At 34.2% G+C, this 11198-nt stretch overlaps 1 protein-coding gene across 1 annotated transcript; it reads left to right on the forward strand.

Annotated features, from left to right (window-relative positions):
- The first annotated feature begins 9039 nt into the window (after nt 1-9039).
- LOC122297762 (mitogen-activated protein kinase kinase kinase 20-like) lies at nt 9040-10759 on the forward strand. The gene has a single exon (XM_043107952.1). The coding sequence runs from the start codon at nt 9323-9325 to the stop codon at nt 10508-10510; it is 1188 nt and encodes a 395-aa protein (XP_042963886.1). The 5' UTR covers nt 9040-9322; the 3' UTR covers nt 10511-10759.
- The last annotated feature ends 439 nt before the right edge of the window (nt 10760-11198 follow it).

The raw sequence follows: 11198 nt of genomic DNA on the forward strand, positions 1-11198 counted from the left end.
TGAGATATGATAATCATGATCTATATGGGTATTTTATATAAACATCAAAATCAAGATTGTAATGGATGGGAAAATGGGCCACGTAGGATCTTAAAAAAAATAAAAAATGAATATAATTACATTATCATGTCCTTACAGTTATATTGCTTTGTTGGGACTAATCAATTAGGTGGAGGCGGCGAGGCTTCCACACTTAAAATTATAACATGTTCAAAATTAAAGCACCTAACCCACCGAATCCTTAGACCCGTTTACATCCAAAGTCCTTTCCAACGATTCTCATCTACCAAACATAAGATTTTTGTAACTTTTTGTTCTGACTATTCAATTATGGAATCTTAAATAAAATAAAATAAATAAATAATTTATCAAATTATAAAATTACTTTTATTAAAAAATAGATATGATGGATTACATGAAATTACGTCAATTTATAAATTCACTTTTATGTAATCCCTTCTCTTCAAATAAAATTGTCTGACTATCTTTCTCTGTGTTTTGTCTTTTGTTTTTCAAGAGAGACCAACCTGTTACATAAAACAATTTACTGAGTTCCAAACAACAGTAGTAGATGTTTTGTATTTTTCATTAAAAAAAAAAATCTCTAACTTCTTAGTCAATATGAATTATTTCGAGTTTTTTAGATAGTTTTTTTTTTTTTTTTGAAAAATTTATATGAAGTGAAAGATTTTCACATAATCTTAAAAAACAAACAAACAAAGAAAGAAAGCAGCCATATTCGAATACAATTTCCTGCTAACAAAGTTTTTTAGAACGGTGACCGTGTGAACAATATTGTAAACAGTAAAAAAATTATCTTTTAGATGTGTAGCCTATAAAACACTGTCGGTGAGTGTAGCATCACTTCCAAAGCTTAAGGTGAACTTTCACAATAGAAACTTTGAATCTCAAGACAACAATACAATAACTTATGGCATCAAAGGTCGTATTTAAGAATCATTCATTTTCTTCTTCTATTTTTCAAAAAACAAAAAAAAAATCACTGGTTCTGTTTTTTCAGACACAAAATTACCATCCTCGCAAGGATATCTTCACTGCAAAAATATGCCATTTTGGGTCCATATTTTTTACAACAACCATTTAATTTTATTGCAAATAGATGCATTTTCGCCACAAATACTTATAGTTGATGCGAATTTCCTAGGAAATCATATTCATGACTTCATTGTCATTAAAGTATATGATAATGTACTTTAAAGTATATTATCATATACTTTAAAGGAAGAAGGAAACAAATCTAAGTGGAAGAAACCGGGAGAAAATGTTATAAAAATAAATTGAGATGCTTATTTGGATGTGAATAAGAGGGTGATGGGGATTGAAATTATATGTAGAGATGAGGAAGGTGAAGTTTTGGTGGCTGTCAGTGATAGAAAGAAAATGTTTAACAAACCAGACATAGCAGAATGTTATGCACTTTGGAAAGCATTGGAAATCTTCAAAGGTTTTTATGCAAGGACCTTAATTTTCAGAGGATTATTTTTAAAGGTGATGCGAAAACGATTATCATGGCTGTAGATAGTGAAGAAGAGGTGTTGACTTGTTATGGACCTTTGATAAATGACATAAGACAGGTGTTTAGAAATAGACTTGAATGGAATATATAATTTGTTTATAGAAAAAATAATACAGTTGCTCATTTGTTAGCTAAGAAAGCTTTACTTTTGGGGGGGTGAAAAAATTTGGGTTGAAGAAGTCCCGAACTTCATTGTTCAAAGTGTGTCAAGAGACAAAGTTTGTAATGACTGATTTGTTTTTAATGAAATACATAGGTTTCTTTTCAAAAAAAAAAAAAAAAAAGAGAGAACGAAAATGAAAATAATATAAAAATTCTATTTTAAAGTATATGATAATATTTGTGTTAAATAATAATAGTCATATAGTTTTTTTTTTTCCTTTCTTTCAAATAGTTTTTAAATATCTTTAATCATTAAAGAAAAATTAATATATTCAGTAATAGTCACTTTCTAGTTATTAAAATATATATGAGTGATTACATTTGATAAACATATTTAAGAATCACACTATATTTTCTTTAATTTAAATAGAATTGTAAATAAAGTTGTGCTTCTATCATAATTATTTAGATAAAATTAGTCTACGTATTACTTTTGTTTAAGATTGCGTTTGGATATTGAGCTGAGCTGAGCGAAATGGAGCTAAGATGAGTTCTCTATGAATAGTAGTAAGTTAAATTGGTAGAGTGAATTATTTGAAACTTATCTAAAATGAATTTAGATATATTTAAATATTAAGACGAGTTTAGTATTATTTATGAGAAGTTAAAAAAAATTATGAATTTCACATATAAAGAGATATTAAATTAAAAAAGATCATATGTCTCATGTATAAAAATATTTTAAATTAAGATAAATTTAATAATTTAAAATTTAAATATTTAAATATTAAATTTAATTTAAAATTAAATTAAATTAAATTATATTCAATTAAATCCAACAACGAAACGTGTCCTAAATGATTAGATAATGCACGTTTTATTACTGCAACGAGGAAAAGACAAAAACTTTGGAGGCTGGCCAGCAGGCATCCCTATTCCCTACCCTGCTTCTGCGTGACTTCGTCTATATTAATATATATTATCCCACGTCTTTTTTCTTACCATATCCGTTGCCGCCGACGCCAATATTCCTTCTGGCTTCTACTCCCATAGATTTCAGATTAAATTATATATCATATATGATATTTCTTATTAAAAAAAGGGAAGATTTGTTAAAATCATAACATACAAGAAGTTTCCTCAGAGGAATTCAAACAGTCAAACCGACGCGTTTCAACGTACAAGTCAATGATTTAAAATTAACCACCAAAAGTAGAACCAGGCAACGCTAAAAGCTAGACGACATCATGAGAATTTCCAGAAGCCATGTATATATAAAAGATTTGATCAAAGAGGCTTTTGCACCACGTGTTGTTTGTTTATGAGTTTTTTGACTATGAATTTCTTCTTCCTCTTTTTAATAAGAAATGGGTCATGCATTTGGGACGTCAGACATATCATTCCCTCAATTGTACACTACTTTGTGAGGTTATACACAACTGGTCGATCTAGTTTGTAATTCAAATGTATACGTAATATATTTCATCACTATCTTCCACATAGGATTTTCTAAATTTTGACCTTTTTTTAAACAATTGAGATGATAGGTCCAATGATCGAATCCTATTTGATTAAGGTACGAGGCTCCAAGACCCATCAACCAATCGCATGATTATTAGAAATGTGACGGATTTACCGTCTCAAGATAAAATGAGCAGGATCGCCAAAACATATGAATACAGAATTCAAACATTATCAGAGTTAATATGAATTTAATGATAAAATGGATCATAATATGAAAAAATAATAACTTCTAACAAATAGTTGCCTTACACTGGCGCGGCCTTAATGGCCTACATTCCAAAAAAAGAAGGAAGGAAGCCAAATCGAAGGACATGCCTTATCATATGGAGGCAACTATCCCATATAAATATATACCAAGGTATGCATCAAAGACACTTGAATTGAACATATGAAGATACGATTTATTATTATTGACTTAGACATCGGATATTATAAAAAGAGTTATACGCGTATAGTTCTTATGTTATTTATGGTCAATAGTAGTGAAGAACTAGGTAGTGTTATGATCAGTAGTGGGGTTATTGGATGGACAAAAGGGATGAATCAAGGCATGTGTATCTTAAAAAAATAAAAAAGGAAAGAAGGTTTGGAATAAAGGGAAGAGAACAGGAAAAGTCACGTGGGAAATTATAATCAAAAGAAAGAAAGAGCAGGTAAGAAATGAATGAATGAAGATGAAAAAGTGAAGGCACCGTCAGGAAGCAAGGGACACTTGGCACTGGTCAGAGAGACAAAAAATTATAATTAAAGAGACGACAAATCTGGTGGGCATGGCACCTCTAATATTACTCATCTTTGACCTCACCAGCTAGCTCATGCATGCATGCACTCCCAAGAACCAACCTCTCTCTCTCTCTCTCTCTCTCTCTCTCTCTCTCTCTCTCACGCAGCCCAAGAATAGTATAAGATCAGATAGATGAGAAGGTAAAGGGTACGTAGTACTATAAGTAGGTAAGGTAGGAATTAACAAGTGGATAGAGATCAAAGTGGAGAGATCGATCGAGAAGAGGTCTGGCCGGGTTCAGAGCTAGCTATAGCGGACCGAATACTTGGAGGTAGAGGTACTGGTGGGAATTATAGGAGAAGGAAGCTGCCCAGGATCGAGATCAAACTGAGAGAGAAGTTGATGGATTTGTGGCACAAGTTTCTTTTCCCTCATCATCATCCAGTCAAGCCTCCCAAAACTGGTCTGTCTCTCTCCCTCTCTCTATATCTCTTCCTTGATTTCTTTCATCATCATCTTCTTCTTCTTCTTCTACCTCCTTTTCTTTTTGGATATCGTGTTTTCTGGAAAGAAAAAACAGAACTATATATTATAAGTTTGTCTTTAAGAACTTCAAATAACTAGGATTTGCTGAAAACCAGTACTTTTTCTGAGTACAAGGAAATGAGATCCCACTGATTAAGCAAAAATTCAGTACTAGAAGACAATGACAAAATGGTTTTCCGTACGAATCGAAATCTTCAAATCAAATAGCATACTAACATTATTCCTTTACTAATACAATATATATACATTTATAAGTGGGAAAATTGATGTGACGTAATCGATAGATGAGATCTAACATCTTTTTCGGTGCTGACTTTACTTTAAGCCAAAGCCAATTGAGTAGTGGCCGCCTGCTAAGAAAAGAAAAGAGAGAGAAAAAAAAAAAAGCTCTCAATTTCTTCAAGCTGCTATATCTCTGTTTCCCCTTTCTCTTCTTTAAGCTGTGGCCTTTTCTTTGACCAGGTGCTGGGCATTTGAAACTTCACAGTGATGTACAAAGCTGTGAATATCAGGATGTCCATGTGATGTGGGAAATGCTGAGGAAATCAGAATCAGGGCCAAGAGGTCGCCATCCCAAGCGCAAGCAAAGGCCCTTTTGGAGGCTCTTTCTGCGGTCTAACAATCATAATGCTGCCTCATCCTTGTCTGCAGATCAACCTTAAAACAGCATTCACGTATATTTAATGCTCTAAGAATAATACGCTGTTGATGTCCTACGCTGCTAGATGAAATGGCATCGTCTTTTATGAAAAAATTGCCGACATTGCATTGTACATAATTTTTGCAAGTTTCCCCAAATCAGCATAAGGGCTTTTGCCTAGGAATTATCAGCAGAAATGCCCTGTGATTATCATGAGACCAATACTATATAGTAAAGTCTCCCAAAGACTAGAAGTTTTACATGTACTTGTCACAAATATAATTCCTAGCTAGCATATAGATTGGCTTAATATGAACATATACACTGCCGAAAAGCGATATTTGTTACGGATCAATTTTTTTTCAAATTGTTCACGTCCAAATTTAAAGGTTTTTAGTGGGAGAAAGATACACCCTTTAAGTTCGGACAACAACTTGAGAGAATGTTTTTTGAGTAATGTTAGGTACAAGTTTTAAATAGAAGAGTCACTTGAAAGCCTTTTGTTAAAAAGTAAGTCCTACTAATAAAAAATAGGTTTTTTTTAGGTATGGTCCACTTTTACAATGGCTTGTATGAGACTTATCTATTTAGAAATTGTACCAATCATGGTTGTTACTGTAATAAGACCGGGTCTTACACTTTGCATAGAGATTGAGATGCCAAACCCGACGCCGAAGCTAATGAACTACTTCTACAATAAGCAAGGAATCAAACAACTTGAGCTTTAGATTCTGAGAATCCCTTTCACCAATCAAACAATGTTCTTTCTTTCTTTCTTTCTTTTCTTCTCTCTCTCTCTCTTTTTTTTTTTTTTTTTTTGTCCTTTTTTAGTAGGAAAAGGTAGCTTTATTCAATCAAAAACAATATTACATCGTAGAATTAGACTACACAATCTGTGAAATACAATCTAAAATTGAATTCCACCAAATTGTCAATTCTACTAGACTCCATGCCTGTTTAGCCATTTTATGTGCAACCTCATTAGCCATACGACCTGTATGTTGAATTGAATATCATATCTTCTGCATCAACTCCTTCACATTAGAGATCAAATTCCCTAGCAAAGATATAGACTGGCCAGCAGCAAGTAATTCATTGACAATTAGAAGGGAATCACTTTCCACCATTAGATCATGTAGCCCCAAAGGAAAGCATAATTGTAACCCTCTCAAGATTGCCAATAGTTCAGTCTCCATTGGGTCATTCACCTCAAATTCTTTCTTACTCACAGCCATTAACACCTTACCTCTTTCATCTCTCAAAATAATCCCCACTCCTGCTCCGCTGATCATGAAATATAGCCTCATCGATGTTCAAATTCAAAGTACCTGTAGGGGGAGGCAACCAACAACACTTTGAGATTTTAAACTGTTTTGATCCATTATGAGCCTTATTGTGTTCTTCATATAAAGACAAAGCATAATCAACCACTTGATCAGGTTGTAAGTTCTTCCCTTCATGTGATTTTTGATTTCTTCTATACCATATTCCCTACACTACAAGGAAAAACCTTTCCAACTCACATTTACTCCCTTTGTTAAGAACTTAAGAACTTTCTATGCTAGGCTCACAAAGTCCTCTTGGCTAAGAGGTTGACAGATAGCTAAACTGTTGTCTCCAACATGATCTAACAGAGGGACAATAAAAGAGAGAATAGTTGACACATTTAGCTTCCTCACTACATAACGGATAGTAATCTTCCATAAGAACCTTTCTATGCTTTAAATTTTGCAGAGTAGGGATCCCATTTCTGCAAGCTTTCCATGCAAATACTTTCACTCTACTTGGTATCTGTAGCTTCCCTAGCTTTTTCCACAAAGTCTTCTACTCCTCTATATTTGAACATTCCCTTTCATTCTTTAAATTCATAAAAGCATAAAAGAATCTGTAAGCACTTCTAACACTGGAATTTTCATTTTTCTCATGTTCCTAGATGAGTTTGTCTTCTCTACTTCCTGGACCAATTAGTATCTCCAACACTTCAGCTGCTTTTCTTGGTGGTCAAACCTTTCTCACTTGTTCTACTTTCCTCTAGCCTGTGTTTTCATCGATGAGGCTTACCACTTTGTCATTTTCCTGATAGTTGGACTGATTTAGATCCCTTGGAATGAGTCTATGTTCAGGCAGCCAAAAATCTGTCCAGATGTTAATAAATTTACCATTTCCTACCCTCCATCTACAACATTTCATAAGATACTTCTTTGCCTCTCATATTCCCCTCCACACATATGAGGGAACTGTGCTCAGTTTTGATTCCCAGAAGCTAGTATTGGGAAATACTTGGCTTTATAAATTTTGTGCATCAGAGAAGCATTATCAAACTTCATCATACTTATTTGTGTAAACCCATCAAACGGACTAATCACAAACACGTTCGAACGAATTAATCACAAACAAGTGACTATCAAAAAACCAAGGTCGACCCTCTTCAACCCTCTATTTATCCGCATGAGTGGCAGATGTAACGATATACACATTTGAGCCCACTTCCTGGAAAGTTGCTGGCTTACTTAGTTTCTAGATTTTTGCCATTGTTGTTTCAACTATATTCTTGCTTATCAAACGATTAGCACAAATTTTTCCTATCAAACATCTTTCACCCTTCCGTTGCACCTCCGTTGTTGCTTCTCCTTCTAACACAATTGCTAAATCTTCCTCTTTCGTCAAGACTCAGGTTTAGTTGTCCCAACACCCTGTGAATTGTTTACACCATCTCCGTTTTTTCTAGAGAGAAAAATGAGAGGAGACTATTGTTGTACTGCAATCAGCCATTTTAGGAAGATTACCAATCAAACAATGTTGTGTGAGCCACATCAATAGTGATCAGAATATAAGTCACTCTATATCAAAAGAAACACAATGAGACAGCACCGCATGTAATTGAAGTACAATTAACATAGAGAGACTACCACTTTCCAATTATTATCAATTTGTAGTCTTTAATCTCACTACAGTTAATTTCTTGTTATTTTTGAAATTCATATATCAAATTTGTGAAAGTTGAAAACTATAGCCTTGATTTGTAATAATATGAAAACTCAACTAATGATTTTGCAGTTAACGTTTTTTAAAATTGGTTTGGTTATCAAGATAAGTCTCATCTCATATCATATAATCATTATAACTTTCCAAATTCTCATACAAAATATAATAAACAATTTCATTTTTTCAAATCTCAAAATAAAACTAATAGTAAAAAATTATATTTTAATAATATTTTATTCAACTTTCAACTTTTATCTTATCTTTTCTCAAATCATCTGTGTAACCCAATGAGACCTAAGTTTTGAGTTCTTTTTATTTAAATTAAGTTTACGAGTATAAGGAAAACAAAAGCATATTTCATATAAAGAATAATCTTTTATATGATATGGTTTGCTTATAGAAGTATATATGGAGAAGAATTAAAAAAATAATCATTTTTTATTCTATGCAACCTCGATTAATGAGACCAAACCTTAAAGAAATTTTCTCTAAAATTTTTAACTTCGAAGCAAGCAACAGTGAAGAAGATGGTCAAGATTTACACTTTTACATAATATTCTAAAAATGCTACTATCATAAAAATATTTTATAAAAATAAACTTACAAGTTGACGTGACTTCATATGATACTTTAGATTTACTTTACAATAAAAGTAATTTTATATTCTGATATATTACATCAAGTTATGCCAGTTTGTGAATTTATTTTTGACCAAAAAATTTCTCTATTTATATTAGTTTTTTTTTTTTTTAATTCTATATCTTTAAAAGAATAAGCTACTCTATTATGGTTTTAATTCAAGCTTTAATCTCTTCTAAATCTTATATGTTTTCTATATTTTATATTCAGTTGAGCTACCACGTCAGCAGTGTGTTGGGTGTAAAAAATAAGATTTATAAATAGATTTTCTTATATAAATATATATATATTAAACTAAATGAAGCATAATTAAATGATGTAGGTTGGGGAATGAGTCGAATGACGGGTTCAAAATAAAATAGACGACCGTTGAAGGGAAGGAAACTTCACCGAAGCCCTAAAGCACCCCTCCCTGCTTTCCTATTGCTTCTACAATTCCGTATTCCTTGCGAGAAGAACATACAACACGAAACGAAGAGGAGGAGGCAGAGGACACGGCCTAACTGGTTCGTTACCCTAAAGGCTCTCTGCTTTCTAATCTTCTCTTGCGTACTTTTCGTTAATCCTAAGACTCTTGGGAATATTAAGCAAAAGTTCGCAAAGCCAGAAAGAAAAGAAGAAGAAGATGAAGAGAAAGGCAGAGGAGAGTAATTGTTGTCATGGAGGAAGTTGGGTGAGAGGGCCACTGATCGGTAAAGGAAGTTTTGGGTCCGTGTTTCTTGCCACTTCAAAGAAACCGAGATCACGGTTTGCTTGTTTCCCGTCCTCCATGGCTGTGAAATCAGCAGAGGTATCCGTTTCATGTTCGCTTCAGAAGGAGAAAGAGGTTCTCGACAACGTTAGAGGCTGCCCATATATCATTGGCTGCTTTGGGGAAGAGACTACTACCCAAGAAAACGGTGAGATGGTTTACAATTTGTTATTGGAGTATGCTTCTGGAGGAACCCTAGCAGATTCAATCGAGAAATCCGATGGTTGTTGGTTGCCCGAATCCGATGTTAAGCGCTATACAAGGTCGATTCTCAAAGGGCTTAGTCACATTCATGACTGCGGTTACGTACACTGCGATATAAAGCCCGAGAATGTTCTACTCGTGCCCAATGCTACTGCTGGTGGCGGTAATTTTGTGGCAAAGATTGGGGATTTGGGGTTAGCGAAGAGATCTTCCGCACAGAGAAAGAAGAGGAAGTTGGACTTGAATCTTTACTTGAGAGGCACGCCACTGTATATATCACCTGAAACGGTGATGGAGAGTGTGCAGGAGCCTCCATCCGACATCTGGGCTCTGGGGTGTGTCGTTTGTAAGATGCTTACTGGGAAATCCCCTTGGGATGGGGCGGAAGAGATGAACACGGAGAATCTTTTACGTTTGATTGGTGATGAGCATGAATTGCCTAAAATTCCAACTGGGATTTCTGAGGAAGCAAGGGATTTCTTGAAGGCGTGTCTTGTGAGGAAACCCATGTATAGATTCACGGCTGAGATGTTGATGGATCATCAGTTTCTGGCCGGTGTGGGCGAACATGATCATGACGTGAAGGATGAAGAATCGCTGGCTGTTCAGGATGAAAAACTAGTGTCTACTGCTCCGACTGATTCTGAGCTTACTGATTCATCTGTTTCGGGTGATTGGCTCTTGTTGTCCGATGACTCTTCGTACTGCAGTTCTTGGCCCGAAGAAGACGAAGACTTGGAAGTGGAAGTGCAATGCCATGGAAGATCCGATAAAAATGAGTCTTTTGCAAGTTCTTTGAACTGCCTCGCTTCAACCGTACCTATTGGAGCAGCAATGGCTGAACAAATAGTTGTGTGAAGTTTTCAAATTGTACATTGTTACAGTTCCTTCATCTGCTATTTGTAGTCAGCTACCTATTCATTATACCTTGATTTGGAATGTAACAAATTCCAAAAACTTCACATTGCAAAATTTTGTAACTAGGAATAGATAACTGTGAGAAAAGTCACCGTTATATGGGTTCTGGATTTATTTGGATAAAAGATATGTTGCGTTTGCAAGGATTCATTGTCATCAAATGAACAGTATTTTCCCTTTGAAACCCTATCATGTTTCTGGTTCTAGACTTGCCATAGATAAAAAGGAGAGTAAATTCTGACTTTGAAGAAAAATATGAACTATAAGTGCTTTATACAGAAGCTCCCAGTTGATACAAATCAATAGGGGGAGTCGATATTCTCCATGGATTTTGGAAAATTGCTTCCAGAAATTTTGTAAATGAAGGAAGCAGGATTACCTTACCTTAATTTATTGTTGAGTATCCGTAAAGAATGCATAAATCCATGATCGGAAATTTCAGGAATCAAGAAATAAACCAGGATAATTTCTTTTCTCGGAGAAATGAGAAATCCATCCAAGAAAAGAGGAAACAAGGTACAGACAGACGAGTACACCAGTCAAGAAGACAACTGAAGCGACAAATAAGGAACTCAAATTCCAACCTCAAGCATCCTCATTGGAATATGTAAACATTAAAAATCAACTT

Source organism: Carya illinoinensis, chromosome 2 (genome assembly GCF_018687715.1).
Source record: "Carya illinoinensis cultivar Pawnee chromosome 2, C.illinoinensisPawnee_v1, whole genome shotgun sequence".
Lineage (NCBI taxonomy): Eukaryota > Viridiplantae > Streptophyta > Magnoliopsida > Fagales > Juglandaceae > Carya > Carya illinoinensis.

Bases quoted from the DNA above. Each gene is read 5' to 3' on its own strand.
- LOC122297762 (XM_043107952.1), top strand. From the start codon at position 9,323: ATGAAGAGAAAGGCAGAGGAGAGTAATTGTTGTCATGGAGGAAGTTGG.